The sequence below is a fragment of the Phaethon aethereus genome, assembly GCF_964289735.1.
Source record: "Phaethon aethereus genome assembly, chromosome: 3".
In the NCBI taxonomy this organism is placed as follows: Eukaryota; Metazoa; Chordata; class Aves; order Phaethontiformes; family Phaethontidae; genus Phaethon; species Phaethon aethereus.
Window position 1 is genome coordinate 111,971,916 of NC_138576.1, and position 18,910 is coordinate 111,990,825.

An 18,910-nucleotide genomic window follows, 5' to 3' on the forward strand; every position below is an offset into this window, starting at 1 on the left:
CGCATGAAAGAAGTTGTCATTCCAGTGATGTGAAAATGGTTTTGGCTTCCCAGTAAGCCTCTAGAAATGTTAGAAAAATGTCACCTTTGTCATTCCAAAAGTTATTATCTCTAAGTCCCCTAGAGAAATGTTTGGAGCTTGAAGCTCTCAACACTGCTTCTTTAAACCCCTCCCCTCCCTTCACCTATGTTTACTTTTCTCAAAACTATTAGATAACCTGTATTTTCATTTGGGTTTGCTTGTAAAACTGAAGTTGACAGTGAATGCTGTCTAGAAACATTAAACAAAAACTCTACTAGTCAAGCACATGTCAGACAGGCCACATCTTTAGGAAGAAATATCTGTGAAAATCCCAGGTGCTTGAAAACTATTAAAAACCTATTTTTGGTTTCTTGTTTGAGAAGTGAATAGGGGGATGTGAAGTAAGAGCTGAAAAAAGACTCTTTTTCATGACACCTTCAGGTGTAGGAAAGATGTTGCTGTTTGAGCTGGAGAAGTGCCTAAAAGCTGTTTGTATTCTGCATGTTATCCAAATCATTTGTCTTCTAGGTCAAGGATCAGCAATCAGCATTGCAAATCTGTAAATTATAGGTGGCATTCAGTGGTGCAGCACTGGAGCAGGTAGTCATAGTACCTCCTAGTTGATACTTCCAGCTCGCCCACTTGTTTCTGACAAGTCCTTACTTGCTGCAAAATAAATGGAAGGATTGAGGTTTTAGTCAGTTTCTTTTACATCTGAATTTTGAGGCTCAAAGGAAATGAAAATTAAACTAAAATTTGGTTGAAATGTCAAATTGGTTTTCAGACTTTAAAGAAATAATCAAATTGCTGTTAATTTAGGGAGATGTGCATCTGTAGCTGCCATACTGTTCTTTTGCTCTCAGCCTGCCAAAAGGAGGTGGATGGTAATTAATGCAGTAGTTAAATTTTACTTAGAATCTGTGTTTAATTATTCAGGATTTTTTTTTTAAATTACAGCCATAAGTTAATGAAGTTCCTAGTTAGTGTGACCATATGGAAACTTTTACTGTGTATGTGTGCAAAGCTTTCTGGTTTGTCACAGTATCCTTGGTGGTCACTAATTTGAGCATTGTGTACAAGAATATGGTATATTCTCCATGAAAGGACAGTGAACGTACTGTTCTGCTCTGTTTAATGTATATCCACAAATATTAGAAAGGTGGAGTGTTAGGGAGCTGCAATGGAAGCTTGTGGAAAGATAATTTTGTCTTGACTTGTTTAATTTCATTTATCATGTATAAGGGTTGTCAAAGTCTTTAATGTTTTGTTTACATACAGTTTTGAGTTTCTTCTCTGTAAAGAATGAGTGAAGAAATATTTGGTTTTTTTACAGCAAAGGAACAGAACTTGTTCAGTATGCTCCTAGTCTGCACTGGTTTAAGGAAATGCACGGGTTAGCAATTTAAGAGAGTATTAGTGTTGATGGAGTGTAATAAACTTAACCTCTTAATTTTAATAATGTATGGAAACTTGCAAGGAATAAAACACATACAAAAATATAATAATGGAAATACCTTTCGTCAGCTGTCTCTAGTCTTTGAAGACCATGCAGTAATATTGTTTTATCACTGGATCCCAAAATGTTGTATTTAATTAAAAAGGAAGACTGGCACGAAGCCTCTGCAGTGTAAGGCATTATGCTGAGAAGCAGCCTTAGCTGCTTCCCATCTTTGGTTTCTCTGGAGGCTTTTGGGTGGGGCAGTTTCACTATATGGAGTTTACGAACTTGCCAATGACTCTACAGTACTTCATGAGTTCTTGCTCTGCCGTCTCCACTGTTCTTTGCTATCATATAAGAAATGGAGGTTTATTGGTAATTATTAAGATGGGCATTTGTTTTCCAGAAGCCTACATACTATGTTGGTAGAATGGCAATGTTAAAAAAAGTACTGTGAAACTGGTTGTTCTTGTCTCTATTTAAATTAGGATATTTTTGCCTTCATGTCCTTGACGTTTGCTCGCACTAAGCTGTTCTGGATGTAGGATTTCATTGAGCTTCAGTGGTCAGAATTCAATGTGAAGGTTTTTTGTTTGTTTTTGACTCTTATGCATCATGCAGCAGCCTGTGATGCAGACTTGTTTCATAGTTGGCTGACACTGTAACCACTTTAAATCAAAAGGTATAGTCATGCTTCTGTGACTGTGGATTGTCACCAGTTCCCTTGTTATTGGAACTGGTGTTCATGTAGCTGCTTGGTTCATCTTTTGATGGGGAATTTAGCATGCTATAATAATCAAGGGTATAAAGTCATATAGCATCTAATCCAGTAAAACCTAAGCAGTTGCTAAAAGGAGCAATCCCAGTTCCCCTTTCTGGCCTTCAGCTCCTGCTGCTCCCTTTTTTTGGTCTTACAGCTACATAATAATTTGGGTTTGGCTTGTTCACTTGATTAAAACTAATCCATGAAAAAGTAAGGAAAGTTGTCATCTAAAATTAATCCTTTCGCTCCTCTGCAGCTGGTCCATGACCTGCTATCATCATAAACATGAGAAGATTAACATCATCTTAAATGCAGATCAAGCAATACCAAAAGCCTGTTCTTCAGACTTAATAATCTGACTTGTGTTTGCTTTCTCTTGGTATCTTGACTTTTTTAGAGTTTATGCTAATTAATTTATATTATGAGTTGGACTACCAAACTTGCTACAGGAAGGTAAACGGGATGTCTGCCTATCCTCAAATGGGAAAGGTGTCTGAATCTGTGGAATGGAGCTGTTTTCTACCATTGCTCAATAAACCTGGTACCTTTCTGAGAAATCCACTATAAAGATGCTACTTGAGTATTTTTAGCTCCTACAGAAGTCAGACTATGGGAATTTTATGAAAAATGTATGCATGGAAATAAATTAATAAATCAAGGTTTTTGTAACATTGGGAAGACAGAAACAATGTCTCTGACGAAGTGTTTGGGAAATACCTAGAGAATCTTGTTTTATGAAATGTCCTCTTATTACTTTTGTCTGTACAATTCCTTGAGGGTAAGAGACTGTTTAGTCCAGCAAGTTTGTGCTGGGTTTTTGAGGTGGGAGAGGATTTGATGTGTAAAACATCTTATGTTCAAAATTCAACTTTGCTGATGTATCTTCTGTGTGTTTTTCTTCTGTAAGCATGCATGTTTAAAAGTTGGGAACAGTGTCTATCATTCTGTGAAGTAGCAGGTTGCTACAAGGTGAGAATTTTCCCTTTTTATCCCAGGTCCTCTTCTGTGGAGACGTTTAATTAGTTAAGGGTAATAATTTTGTTATTTCTTAACTGAGAATGAGGAGGAGTGGTGAATCAAATCTAAATAGTGCTGTTACATAGAACTCTAGTTTGAATGGCAGTTCTCAGTAATAATAAACTTTACTCTTATTTGGGAAACATAACTTCTGAAAAATATAAGTGAAGGTTTATTTTCCTTTTCTATAGCTTGGATATCTGACTGTGACTGTAAGTAATATACCCAGGCTGTGGAATGGGAAATAAAAGACACTTGGTTTTGGTTTTAACTGTGACTGGGATGATCATGTAGGTGTAGGTTGGATGCATAGGTGTATGAAAATTTCTTTAGAATATAAACAGGAGCAATACTTCTTGCTTTAAATGTTTTGATATTTTCAGGACTCGGGTCTTGTAGAGCAGGGCTGGTCTAACATGGGACTGTGGAGTAGCCCCAAATGCAAAGTGAACCATCAGTGGGAGTTGGTGAGAGGGAGATGCTGGTAGGCCTCTTTGGGTCTCTGCTGCAGGACATAGGTGGCCTTCTGTCCTGTCTGGAGAGAAACAGTGGAATCATTGACAAGCTCTGGTCATGGCATACCTGTAGAAATGCTCCTGAAGATCCCTCTCTTTATTTCTCTGAAGCACAGCTTGCAGCCTGCAGCTCTTGGCCATGTGAAGAGATAGGTGTGTGATGATACCATCAGGAGTGCTGCCAGCCTTGCCTTATAAGTGGGGAAAAAAAAAAGTTTCCCTTCTGCTTCTCATACATTTTGTTGCAGGGAGTTTGTGTGCATGCCTCAGAGTCCTGCAGTTCTTTGCTTTGATATGCTTTCTGGCTAGAGGAGGCAAAGCAGAACTCTGCTTGTGTGCTGCTCCTTTATTTGCATATGCTTCAGAATGATGCCTTCCTGCATTCCCTTCCCTCAGGGTCTAAAAATATTGCTGTTGCAGCAGTCTGCTTCAGGAGCAACATCTTAATTGCATCAAGTGGTACCTTGCTGGCAAGGATAAGACCCAAGATTTTCTGATGAAGAATTGTTTTCTTCTTTACCTTGCCTAATCTGCTGGGATTGGAGAATGTGTTTAAACACTTGTGCAAAAAAAAAATTAATTGGTAACCTATTTCAGAATACACAAGACTGCAATAAGTGTCTTCGGAGAAAAAAAGCATATTGGAGTTAATGGTGCTTTTTCTGATAATCCTGTTTTGTTTTTTTTTTATTCTGAGCTCATTAGCTTGCATCCTCACAGTCAATACATATAGCTTTCAAAGCTTTGCTTGATTGTTATAGAAAATAGTTGCTTTGTGCCTGGTACTCCTGATATAATCTCAGGTCTTTAATTTACCATCTCTAATACTTTGACATAAAATGGTATATGGAGGAATTCATGTAGAGTGGGAAGGAGTCTGCTGCTTCCCTGATACATACTAATTTTATGTTATGTGAATGTAACTGATCTAGAGGAGTGAACTCTGATTATTTGGAAGAATGCATTTATTGAATTTAAAAACTTACCTGTAAGTGGACTGTTTTGAGGTTACAAATGTCCAGTATTGTTTTCATGGCAGGATGGTTTAGTGACTAATGAGGAAAATGAGAAAAGGTGGGAGACTGATGTTAGGATGTGGCTTTCTCTTATGTTGCTTAATCTTTCAGGTTAAACAGCAGGGACCCTGATGTGGAGGACTCTTGTCCAGCTGCTTAGTAGCACATGTTGTGTACCCCATGCTCTGGGAGCGTGTGCAGTGTGATTTCTGTGGCTCCTCTAGGGTCTAAAGCTATCCTTCAGACCTTGGACTCTGTGTTACAAGGGACTACTTCAGTAGAGCTGCAAGAAATGGTCAGCATAGTCATGATTGCTTCAGGTTATACATTTGAGATTAAAAGACAGTAGTAGTGAGTTCAGTCCAAAAACCTGCCCTGCAATAGTGGAATGAAGGCCAATTTCTAGTACTAAATACATCCTGAGGGCATCAGATACTTGCCTGGAGATGCCTTGATTGAGTTCACTTCTGACTTGAGGGAGAAAGTATGGCAGGATGGAGAAGAGCAGCAGGTAGCAATACTACCTCACACTTTTTGTGGTGGCAATGCAGGTTTCTGCCAGCTTGGAAGTGTTTGTAGAACTGTGGCTTGAGGGCATAATTTCATAGCTAGCTTAAGCAAAAATCAAGATACAACTGGGCTTATCCACAGCTGGCAGAGCCACCCCAGAGTGAGCTAGTTCAGGGGAGCCTCACTGGTGGAAAGCTAACACAGCCACAGCAAATGAAGATGTGTATTTGAGGGGGCTGCTACTGCGAGCGTTACCTTCAGTGTCAACCAGGGGTGTCTGCAGCTGCCTTTACCAAACTACCAGTTTTTCTTCCTCCATGCTATGTGGCTTGCCTGTGTAAAAAGCATGACAGCTTTCAAGCCAAACCACTGAGCTAGGTCATATTTGGTCTCTGTGACTTTTTTGTTTCTGGAGAAGTAAAGTTTTGAAACTCTCTGTTTGGGTCTAGAACTGGAAATCATTGCAAAATCTTGTAAGAAGGTGGGAAGGTCATCAGAGTACAAGGATTGCTATAACTTTACTGAGATGACATCATTGTCTTTAAGAATGCAAACATTACAGGTAAATGTCTCACGCATATGTGAGATGCATTGCTGTGGGGCTGTGTGTTCCTGGTTTGCTGTTTCTGTTAATCTACCCTATTATACAATATCTCTTCATTGCTAGAAGCCTGTAATTTCACATCCCGCACATAAAACAGTAATGTACTTTAAATTCAGAATTGAGGATGTATGTATACTGATGTACTCCTTCACTGTAGTCTTGAAATTTTAGCTTTTAGTTTAGTGCTCTCTTTTTAGGTTGTAACAGTGGTTTTCAGGGGGGGAAGCTGTGAAGTCATTTGATATTACAGAAGCATTTATAGCATGTTCTTAAGTGCGGAAATAAAACCAACTTTGCGCTAGTGTGCTAAGAAGAAATGATAACATTGCATGGTTTAGGCAAGCGCAGGTGGGAAACAGAAGAAGAACTTGAGCCATTGTGGTGGTTTAACCCCAGCCAGCCACTAAGCACCACACAGCCACTCATTCACTCCTCCCATGCCCTGCAGTCGCATGGGGAGGAGAATCAGGAAAAAAGGTAAAACTTGTGGGTTGAGATAAAGACAGTTTTAATAGGACTGCAACGGAAGAGAAAATGATGATGATGATGATGATGATAAAAGAATATACAAAATAAGTGATGCACAATGCAATTCCTCATCACCTGCTGACCAATGCCCAGCCAGCTCCCAAGCTGTGGCTTCCCCGGCCAACTCCCCCCAGTTTATATAGTGAGCATGACATCATATGGTATGGAACAGTCCTTTGGCCAGGCCGGGTCAGCTGTCCTGGCTGTGCCCCCTCCTAGCTTCTAGCTAGCAGGGCATGAGAAGCTGAAAAATCCTTAACTACTGTAAGCACTACCTAGCAACAACTAAAACATCAGGGTGTCATCAACATTATTCTCATCCTGAATCCAAAACACAGCATTATACCAGATGCTAGGAAGAAAATTAACTCTATCCCAGCCAAAACCAGGACAGATGTTTAGTGTGGAGAGGAATACATGGGAAGGTGTGGGCTGCTTTTTTGGCAGCATAGGAAGAAGCCTTGCTTACCTGGGCGCAAGCCTCTCGCACAGGCCTGTTGGAATTGGCTGGGTTGTCTGTCTCAACTCCAGGCCGTTGTGCATGCACGCGTATTTGGGAGAGCTGAGAGAGAGCTTGCTCGAACAACTTGTGACACTCACTCAAACGTAAGATTTTGGACCCTGATGATATTGTAGGGCCAAATTGTACCAATTTCATTAAAATAACAAAGATTTTGACTCCTTGCTTGGCATACTCTCCTTCATGTGTAAGATGTGTGAGAGAGGTATGTATACAGCTCATCCAGAGAGCAGTGTTCAGAGTTGATGAAACAAAAACCTGGATTCAAATCTTGCGTCTTGAAAGTACTGGAAGAACTGGTGCTTACGGTGAATCCCCTGCAAGGATGCTCCTGCTGCTTGGGTAAATGTTGCCACCGGCTGGAGGCTCACTGCCAGAAATCAGAGCAACTTCTGTTCTGCACACCGTCTCCAGAAACCACTTGGTGTGAGCTGAGTGGGGGATTGAGAAGATCAGTGATCCTAAGCCTGTGATGTATGAGTAAAATAAAATGGCTTTTGATGGTATTAGTCTCTCTAAAGCTGTTGGTTGGTTATTCCTCAGGTTTTGTATTATTTTTATTTCACATCGCTTACAAAGATTGCTCCAGTTTCATAACAAAGTCTTTTGTGTGTAAGTAAGCGCTTACAAAAGCATGTGTGGGTTGTCTAGATCTTTTACATTATTTCTTTGTGCTTGTCTGAGAAATTTTGAATGTTATTTTTATAAATGCATGTAAGAATTCTGATTGTATTGAGCAAAATGACCTGGGATGGTCACTGTGATTTTTATGCTGCTAAGATGTGTGCTGGAGTAAAGTCATTCTCAACGTCAGGCTTCAGGTATCAGATTTAGGCTCCTGTCTGCTCACCTTAGGTGTTTGTCTCAATACTTCAAAGGCTGTAAAGCATACTGGGGTTCTTTGTCATGAAAAGGGCTTTGCAAATTTAAGGTGATATTTACTGCTTACTTGAGGTGGTGACATCTGGGCTTTGGCTGATTTTTGTGAGAGAGACTATGTTTGTCTAGGGAATGATTGGGTCACAGGGAGTTCATAAACGGAGCTTAGGGCAGTGCCTTGCTTATTTCTGACTGGAAAATGCAAATGCTGGTATTAATCAACTACAGCAACTTGCTCTAGTGTGGACTTTCTCCAGGATGTTAAAATCCCAAGTGCTATAGGATTAGAAAAGAAGAATTTATCAGTTTTATATGTCTAGGTTAAGCATGTTCAGGGAGGGTTTACCTCGGCTACGTTGGATTAAGAAGAGATCTGAGTTTGAAAGAGACCTGAGGGAAACCAAAATAATGGTACATGAAGTGTTTTCCACTTTCCTTTGTATAAAGGAAATATGAAATTAAGCTGGTATAACTGTGCATATTCTGAAACTTTTCTGGTGACATGAAAGTCTTAGCATATCTTAAAGCAGTCTTTAATATGCTGCTTTTGTAAGTGGTGTTTCTCTGATAAATTCTTTGTAATCAAGTTGAATAGTTGGACAGAAAAGTTGATCTTATTCTGCAGTCATAGAAAACCTTTAGCAAGCAGAATACAAATGTATGGTCTTCAGAAGTCTCGGCTGTTGTATAGCCAGGGGAGTTACAACCCTTAAGATCTTCTTCGAAGTAAGTCAGCTTCTTCTGTAAAACTGTACATTCTTAATTTGATTTCAGTGTTACAACTTTTTTCTGTGTGTCACATGGAATTTTTAGTTAGTACCGTTCTTCCCCGTGAAAATGCCTACCAGAATTTGGGATTTTAAGTTACTACTCTGTAGTAGTAATTAAATATATGTTATTCATTATTAAAAATATGTATTACTGATTACATGTAGGTTTCATAATATGATAAAAAGAAAAAACAGAGTCCTGTTTCTGAGCAAAGGTGCTTGGAGAAAGCATTCTCCTTCCTGCATGCATAGAGAGGTGTAGAACTGCCCAGGGTTTTGCTTTTGCAGGATGTCCGTGGAGGAGAGCTTCAAACGTGGGTGTTTTATAACTCAGCTTGTTGTATAGCTCACTGGTTTGTTAGGGTTTTTTTGTGTGCTCGCTGATCCTACTCAGAAATTAAAAATATTCTATTCTTTCTAACTCTGGTCTTTAATCTGTTCGTTTAGTTGCTATTTCTACAGACAGAATTATTTTCATCCTTCTTTGAAATGTGTATACAAATCAAGCTTGATTAATATTTTCCCATTAACTTAAACTTCTATATCTAGCTCTGTAAAAGCCTAGAAATATAAATAAACCCTCCTGACAACCTCTGTGTTGTGGCACCATTGACTGCAATAACCTTAAAATCGTGATGAAAAATGTTGCATGGATATAGCAAAGGAAGAAGCAATCTTTTCTGATGTCATATGGGATGTAAACCTTGGTGGAAGAGAAGCATTGTGATGAGACTTGGGAAAGTGTGTGCCATTTATTTGAAAACCAATTGAAACCAGGTTTTTGTTATCTTTTTTTGGTGTGGAGTGTTAGTTTTTTGTTTGTTAATAGTAGGTCTGAGGGACACCTCCTATCAACAGTAAAACACGGGAAAGGATGAAATGCTTTCAGTTGGATTCCAGAATATCCAACAGAAACTGGGAGATACGTGGGTTGTTTTTTTCCCTCTCTTAAAGAGCACACTAAGCCTAATGTTACTTGTTATTGCACAGAATTCAAAGGTGATAAATAGCCATGGTTTTGAATAGCAGGAGAAAAAAGAGGGTTGTCATTTCCAAGTTCAAGAAAAGTACTTGTGTTGGTTTTCAGTTATATTAGCTGAAATTTTCTTGGCTGTTTTTGTGGTTTAATTTGCAAATTTAAATAACCACCTTGAAACAAAGATTTCATTTATGTTCTAGTGTGGTTTCACTAGTTATAATTGTTTCTGTTGTCTTGACTGTGCTGCCTGAGATCTGTGGTGGAAAGTTTTGCCTTATTTTCCTTTCCCTTTCAGCTGTGTGACAGAAACAAGTTATCCAATGTTGTCTGCTGTTGTTTGGTTACACTTTCTTGGGTTTTTTGTTTGTTTCTTTTTGTATTTTCTTTTTTGTTTCCTCAGTCGAGCTTTATATTAAAAACAACCTGTCATTTGATTTCATTATTACTTGTGAGCATTAAGCCTGGCTTACAGTTGCACTATCTTAATGTAGGCCTTTCTATTCAGCAACCTTGTATGTATTCTTACCATACAGGAAATTGTTATGCAAAATCTGGCATGAACACGAACCTGTCAGCCTTATATTTGTGGCTGGCAAACACGGGGGTGGGAGAGAGAGAACAATGCTAGGAAGGTCATGAGATGTTAGTCTAATTAGCATCGTTTTGGCAGAGGAAAATTGTATCATGCTGATCTGAGAACTCTTTGAACTTGTCATTGTTGTGGACAAAGGAGGGGAAAAAAAAAAAAAAGGAATAAATTAGAGCTTTCAGAACGCCTGTGACAAGCTCTTATCCAAGAGGGTGTTGAACAAGCGGAGGGAGTCGTGGGATGAAAGTGAAGGGTTTGTTTGTGTAAAAGGCACTAGCCAAAAAAAAAAAAAACAAACCCAAAAAAACCCCACGTTTTAATCTTAGCAAAGGTAAGCTCAGGAGTCCAGAAGCTGCACTTGAAATATTCTTTAATGATCAGGATAGCAGCTGGCTAGTAAGGTAGTGACATTTATATAGGTGACACAAGAAAGGACCAAACTTTTAATGAAAACCAAACCAGCCTGACTGATTGGAGGGATGGTTTGGATTTTAATGAGAATCAGTATAAAGCAGTGTGTATGGAAAGAAAGTAATCTGCCTGTGTCTTAGAGAGCTCTACATGAATTCAGAAAGGGTGTTGGGCATCTGTGTGTCAGGTTGAAGGCAAGTCTTTGTGCAGTTGGCTTTTAAATGTAAGATATGGTGGCATTGTAGAAACTGTTGCTGCTTGTCTTTTCCAAGTGCAAAATTCAGTAAGTTTCAAAGTGATCCCGTGTGTGTGCAACTGTCAGGGTTATTGACTGTGTAAGGACCTCCTGGAAGAGAAACTAAATGCTCTGGCCTGAAACCTAAGCTGTTGGAGGGCAAGATGGCATATAATGTAGAGGATTAACTTGATTTTTGCATATTCCTACATGTCTGAGATTGGTCATCAAAATCAGAGAAAATAGTTTTTATACTGGAAATTTAATGTGGAAACCATGGAGTAGTCTGTAGCTTAAGCTGGTTGGATAAGCCCACCAAACCCTGGTTTCCTACCCCAGGCAAGAGTAGTATTTTTCTAGATTAAACTTAACTCTTATACTCTTAAACCCTCCAAATGTGTGTGCTGCTTTCTTCCCAGTACTTTTATTAAGTGAAGGAATGGTGTTCTAACCTAGAACTTCATGCAGTTTTGTAGGTAAGAAAATACGAAGGTATTTGTGACTACTGCCTCTTTACAAATTGATGTGTGGTGATATTTTAATAATTGAGAAGTCATAAATAGATTTACAAATCCTGCATACCACCTGGGAATTGAGAGGACATAACATCAGAATAGCCCAACCTCTTGTGTGCATTTGCCATGACCATAACTGGTAAAGACTAAGCAGGGTAACAGTAAGAACACATGGGTATTGCTTTATGAATAAGTTTTCAGTGAATCTGGTCTTTTTTTGCCAAAGGAATTGTTTCCAGGACTAAAAAGGGCCAAGTTACTTGGTTCCAATGAAAAGGAACAAGTTGGCAGATGCTGCCCCTAGTTTCAGTAAGCTCTGCCAGGGCTGAAGATACTTTGAGGGGAAGATCTGCAGATGGGCTTTATTCCTTCTGTAATCCCCTTGGCAAAGTGGGCAGACATTTGGTTAGCATGCTTATATTTAGACTGTTAAGCAATTGTGTGTCTTTGGGTTGGGTTTTTTTTTTAATATTAAAAAAAATCTGATCTTTACAAAGTGTGTTTTGGTCACCAGTTGCTGCTGGTGCTTCTGAGAAAAGTTTGAGAGTCTTAAGTCTGCTAGGTATTTATTAGAGCAATAGTTGAATGGGTAAATGTAGAGGTAGGATTCTTCTCTTTTTAATTGATTTCGCTTGGTATAATACAGAAGGCTCACTGGAGTGGTGTGGGTAGAACACTTTCTGCAACAGAAGGGCATTCCTTTTGAATTTTTTATATACAGAAATGTATTTCTACCTGTCCAGGGGTGTGTCTCTCTTGTTTTACCTTAGACAAAGCCTTTGTTTCTTGAGTGACTGTCTTTACTAATTAGCTGAAGCAGTGTACCATGTTAATCTCTGTGTACTGTTTCAAGTGTCTAGTGCTTTCTCCAAAACACTGCATGGTGTAATGTAGAGATTACTGCTTTCAAAATGACAAAAAAATTTGTAATTTCCAATGCAGTTTTCAAGTGCGAATGTTCCTGTTATTGAAACTGATGCCATTTTCTACCAGTAAGCAAAACAGTAGAAATAATGTGGTGAGAGCTGTCCTTTCTCTGCTTGCATGTCTTTAAATGAAATTAACTTCTCTGCTGAAGTCAAGATATTGATAGATAGCATGTTAATGGGATTCACCAGAAATCAACAAACTATGTCATGCCTGGAGGTCTCTGAAAAGGGCAGAATTCTTCCTTCATATTTGGTGACACTTCAGAAAGAACACTGAACTCTCTGCCATTCCAAAATGATCAATGTCTGACTTTCTTTGTTTAACTGCAAATGCAAAGTAATGCAAAATATGTAAAGATGACAATGTTAACTGGTGCAAAAAAGAAAGCAAGAAATGTATGAAAGTTCTTGTTGTGGTTTAGCCCCAGCCGGCAACCAAGCACCAGGCAGCTGCTCACTCACTCCCCCTCCCCCAGTGGGACAGGGGAGAGAATTAGGAAAAAAACTCGTGGGTTGAGATAAAAACAGTTTAATAGGACAGAAAGAGAGAAAGAAACAACAATGATAACAGTAATACCAACAAAGGAAGGTACAAGTGATGCCCAATACAGCAATTGCTCACCACCCTGTGATCAATAGCCCGTCCCCGAGCAGCGATTTCTGCCCCCCAGCTAACTCCAGTTTATGTACTGGGCATGACGTCGTATGGTAGGGAATATCTCTTTGGCCAGCCTGGGTCAGCTGTCCCGGCTGTGTCCCCTCCCAGCTTCCCGTGCACCCCCAGCCTGCTCGCTGGCAGCCCAGCACGAGAAGCTGGACTGTCCTTGACTGCTCAGCAACAACCCAAAACATCAGCACGTTATCAACAGTTTCTCATCCCAAATCCAAGACACAGTCTCACACCAGCTTCTGTGAAGAAAACCAGCTCTATCCTGGCTGAAACCAGGACAGTTCTCTTACATTCTAGTGGGGAAAATACAACTTAATGCTTTGTCCCGTCTCACTGAGATTTTTTTTCTTGCTTTCATCACTTAAAGAATATTTATTTCACTATAAAAAAAACCCCAAAAAACAACCAAAACCCAAAATGTCAGGGAGCAGCAGCAAGGGCAGGCTGAAGGGAAGGCAAGCTGGAAGTCAATGGTGACAAGGCGGCACATGGAAACAGTACCCTCATTGATACACAGTCCTTATACCTGCATGAGGCAAAGAGGGTATATCTGGTGACAGTAACCAAGTTTGGCCAATAGTCTGGGTCTCCAGGCAAGTCTCTAGTGATGATCTGAGGTGAAGCAAGGTAGTCAAGTCAATGGGCCATGGTCTTGATCAGTGGAGTGCATGGCCTGGCACACGCATGGCTGCAGAATAGCTTAGGTGAGAACTAAGGATGAGTGCCTTGGTTTGAATGCAGCTCTCATGTGAAGATGAGGAGGCCCCAGACAAGGCTTCTTACACCTCTTTCTTACATTCACAATGGTCTTTACTGTTAAGATTTGCCTTCAGGAATCTCAAGTACCTGAAACCAGTGACAAAGTCTGGAGCAAAGAAAGCACAACCTCATTAGAGGAGGATCAGGTTAGCAAACGTTTAAACATATTGGACACACACAAGTCCCTGGCACCCAAGGTTTATACACAAGTGCTGAGGTGGCTGGCCAGAGTCATTGTGGGATCAATCTTGATTGTCTCAGAAAGTTCATGGTGATTGGAGGAGGCTTCTGAAAATAGGACTGACATTGGCTTTCTTCCAATACTCAAGAAGGACAAAAAGGACTATCCAGGGACCTGCAAATTGGTCAGCCTCATCTTCATCCCTGGGAAGGTGATTGAGCAAATAATCCTCAAAAGCGTTGCTAAACATTGTAAGGGCAGGATGGTGGTTGGAAGTAGTTGGCATGGATTTGCAAAGGGAGAATCATGCCTGACCAACCTGATAGCCTTCTACAACAAATTGACTAGGTTGTTGGATAAGGGGAGAGCGGTGAATATTGTTTATATTGACTTCAGGAGGCTTTTGTCACTGCCTCACATTACATCTGGTGAAGTATGGACTAGATAAATAGACAGTGTGGTAGATGGAAAACTAGCTGAACTGCAAGGCTCAAAGGATTGTGATCAGGGGCATGAACTCCAGCTGAACGCCAGTCACTAGTGGTATATCTCAGGGGTTGATACTGGGGCCCTCTTTGGAGATACCCAAAACGTGACTGGACACAGTCCTGGGCAGCTGGCTCTAGCTGACCCTACTTTGAGCAAAGGGGTTGGAGTAGTCAATGTCCAGAGGTGCCTTCCAACCTCAAGGATTCTGGTTCTGTGATCTGGGGTTGCATAGCTGCACAGTGTCAGTATTGGCTCTGACAGCAGAGAACTAAACTGTTCCCAAGAGTGATTTTTTCCTACAGTGTGGATTTTTCCTACTTAATATATGTTTTTTCATAGACTACCGGAAGACCTTTTTTATGGTGCAGGGAAAGGATTAATCTCAAAGTAGATTCTGAGCTTTGACATACCTACGGAACAGATATTGACATTTGTGCTTGACACAGTTTCTCTCCAATGCTGCTCAATAGATACCCCAACTGTTAGAAACTACAGAAGCATGACATAGGCTAAATATCCTTGCTTTTTTAGCTCATGCATTTGTCCTAGTTTCATTTGTTCTTTTATCAGGAAAGTTGGCCAATGGACACAGCTATAAAGGAAGGATGGATAAAAATTGACGGATAAATGTTTTCATTGTAATTAGTGACATAAAAGAATTGTAGACCATGCCATGATAATCATTGTTACAAACCTCTTATTTAGATTGAATTTGGTTGAAGCTTTTGTGGTGGATCCAGAACTACGTCAGTGCCTTCAAGAAGATCTCTTACGTCGCTTCCCAGATCTTAACCGGCTGGCAAAGAGATTTCAGAAACAAGCAGCAAACTTACAGGACTGTTACCGAATGTATCAGGCTATTAATCAACTGCCTAATGTTGTACAAGCATTACAAAAACATGAAGGTAATACTACCCCTGTCTATTTTCAATGTTTTATACTACATTGATGATGCAGAGAGATAATGTGTAGTCTTCCAAAGATTACTTTTTTCCTGTGTACTTTTGTTGCAGGAATAAAGCTTAAAGACATTTGAATTTGAAATTCTGAAATACTAATTAGATACTTAAAAATAAACATAGCCAAGTCCTTATGCAAAAAGATTTCCAGTTAGTGTGTAGCTGAAATACCTGAACTGTTGGGTGAAGGTCTGATAATCTTTGACGTTGACTTGTCTCTGAGAATTCCTGACTGATTGCATTTGTGTTATGATCTTAAAAACAAGATAACCATTCATACAGTAATGTCATGTTCCTTTTATAGACACTTTGTTCTTTGGGTTGTAATTAAACAAAAAAAAAAGTTTAAGTACTGTTGGTATAATTTGGTGCTTTTTTTTCAAAATTGTAATGTTCCTGTATTTGATGAGAGTAACATTCCAGGGTTTCTTCTGATCTTCATTAATAGAAACTCAATGCTATGACAAGCAAGTCTAGAAAATACAAAGATTGCTATTTCTTTTCTATGTGTTATCAAGAAAATGCAGAATAAGATTAGTATCAGCGTAACAGGAGGGTGATCCAATATAGCAATACAAGTATTAGCCTGTCAGAAAGCATATTTTTGTAAAGCCCATTAATTTGTTTGAAAAATTCTTTGCATAAAGCAAGCACCAAAGCCTTAAAAATAAATAATTTTTTAAATGGGACGGTTACAAAAATTTATTTCATGCATTTGAGTAGACAGTAATATTACCCAGTATCTTTATACTTTTCTGTAGTATAGTTTTATGACTTTAAGCAGTGAAACTTATCTTCTAAAATATTAATCTTTACACAGCCAACAACAAAATTTATTTTATTTCCAAAAGCCATTAAGATCTAAAACTGAGAGGGAACTGACAGGTACAAGGTTTTTTTTTTTTTTTTTTTGTTAAAGAGCTGTGCCATGCTTTAGTTGCCGCAGTCATGTCCCTTTGGCTTTTCCAAACAGACTCTGCTTGGTTTTGTCCTGGCATGGTTCTCTTGGATTTCCATCTTAAATTGAGGTATTGATTAAAAACGCTCACCTCCTGTCTTTACTTCTTGTTCTGTTAGTTGTCATTTGGATCAACAGAGTGTCTCTGTCATAATGTTGGGGTAGGAAAATGATTCCATTTTTAGAAGTTTTGAGGAGCAAGCTGTGTAAGGCGAACTGCTAAGCTCACCATATGGAAAAATTAATAGACTGCAAAAGGTTCTTGCTGTTTTACATGTGAATCAGTTGGCCTTAGTAGGGCATTTATCAGCAGTATATCTAAGATAATTTAAAATAGGTGAAATGTGTTATTTTTATTTTTCTTTGTACTTGTATGCCCTTGTTTAAAATACAAGAATGGTCTAGTAATTTTGAATGTATATGACTAAATCAGACTGGATCTAAATTTTCCTGTTTAAGCCTGTATAAAATCTTTTAACTCATCAAGAGATGGAAAGTCAGAAAGATTTTTGACAATTCTGAGTATTTGCCAGTTTCAGAACTTTATTTTCTTGTGAATGGCTGTAGAGAAATAGAGCAACTACATCATGAAGCGGTCAGCAGTGATTGCCTTTCCCTCAGTATGAAGCATTGCTTTGAGATGCTTGTTTTTGTGGATGATGAAAGCTGAGGAGGGGGGTAATGAGTGAAGATGACTTATTTTTTTAGGCATAACAAATCTGCATAAGACAGGAAAGGACTCTCAGTCATCATTTTGCTATTGCTGGCAAGAGGGAGCAGTTGTTCATTACTCAAATTGCTGTGGCATAAAATCTAAGTACTTACAAGATGTTTGTCTTCAAGAAGCTGCTGAAGCATCTTCCTTCTCATCTTAGAAAGACACTCTATTTTAAGCCTGTAAATACGCAGGATACAGAAATTGTATGCTGGGTTCCAGGTATATTTTTACCATATTGTATACAGTAGCTTGAATACCCCCTTACTGCTTTTGGAAATACCACTTCTTGTGTGTTCCAAATAATGTTCTCTCCATGACTGTTGCACTGGTGTGTTACAACCATGTTATGATTGAACTTGGCTGTTTCCTCTCCTTTGTCATTTCCAGCTGATTATTCCCCTACTCATAGTGGAAATTCATTTATCTATCGATGTGTCATCTTACTCGCTGTTAAATTTTGCTTCATTTCTATTAGCTCAGTTTTCAAGGTCCATTAGTTATGTTACTGATTTATTTTGCTCTGATTTCCTCTACTGAGATCTTCCACATTGTACATATTAGTGAATTTTATAAGCAGCTTTCTTTTGTGCATTAATATAATTCACACATCTTAAATATAAATGCTTGTATGAGCCTTGGAGGAACTGTATTGCTAGTGTCCTTCCAGCTCATTCATCTTTTGCAAGTTGGTGATGTCCTCTATCTGCCTTCTGATCATGGTATTAGTCATGAATCTTGCATCTCAGCATCCCATGTGACACCATATTGTGAATGCTTTAGAAGAGCCTAGACTAGGTCTACAGATTTCCCTTTGCCTTAGGCAATCAGTTGTCTCAGATAGACGTTGCGCTATACAGGTGTGATCCACCTCTAGTAAACTCATACTATATTTTGTCCCAATTTCTGGTTTGCTCCTGTTCTTTCCTCATAATTTTTAAAGACCATTTGTAGCATCAAAAGGGCTGGTTTAAGTGCCTTTGTTGTTGAGATTTGTCTTTTTTCCCTTGATAGAATAGTTTCAGTTTTCATACTTCTGTTTGCTGCCAAACTATATAAATGTTTCAAGTTTGACAATTAGTGCTTGATTTTAATTTCTGTATGATGTTTTAAACCATATTAATAGTAAAGTTTTTAATGCATGTTTGTAAACACTTACCTGTGCTTGAGTAAGTAAATTATGGTTTAAATTAAAAACTGTACCTGGGAGCAGATGGGTAGGCTTTGTGATCAACATGCATCTCTGCTTTTTATGGTAAATAGGTCTATTACTCTTTCTCTCAATGGGTAGCTTACATGCTAATAACGTTGAGTAGGTGCAAAAGTGTTTTTGTTTTACCATGCAACTTTTAATGGGAGTTTGTGAATGCAGGTGCAAGACAAGTTGGAGTTTAATTTAGAATTTTTTCAATCTTGTTTCTTGCTCATATTCTCTTAATGCCAAGTGTTATGCTTTTAATGAAAAGCATGCACATACAACTTTTAAGGATAGTCAGTATTCACAGACTCCACTATTTTACTTCCTTCAAGTGTTGGATACTGAATATGAAATTGGATTGAAAGTGTAAATCAATTTTGCAGTGTATCAGTTTGAACCATATCATAAATATATGTAAACACATTAGTATTTTATTTACTTAATAAATTAATATTTTCTAATTTTTGAATGTGACATCTCCCTATGATGTCTGAAGATGTACCCTTCAAACTTAAATAATTAAATAGTATCACAAAACTTTGCCGTTTACTCCTTTCAAGAAAAGAAATTGTAATTGCTACTTCAAGCACAATCATTTTTCATTAATTCAAGAATACTGAAGATCATTTCATTGTGTGTGCCATGCAGTCTCCCAGCTGATGCACTGGGAACTGCTAAGTCCACTCTGAAGAATGAACGTGAAACTTCTTTTCTGCATTTCAGTCTCTTCTTTCTTACCCTA

The 18,910-nt window shown here is 38.7% G+C and overlaps 1 protein-coding gene across 2 annotated transcripts in view; it reads left to right on the top strand.

Annotated features, from left to right (window-relative positions):
* MSH2 (mutS homolog 2) overlaps positions 1-18,910 on the top strand; it is a gene marked incomplete at its 3' end in the record, with an annotated part of 52,282 nt that overhangs the window by 9,582 nt on the left and 23,790 nt on the right. For both annotated transcript variants that reach the window (XM_081997673.1, XM_081997674.1), the window contains one exon: positions 15,044-15,243. In XM_081997673.1, the coding sequence (XP_081853799.1) occupies positions 15,044-15,243 (200 nt within the window). The remainder of the gene's footprint in view (positions 1-15,043; positions 15,244-18,910) is intronic.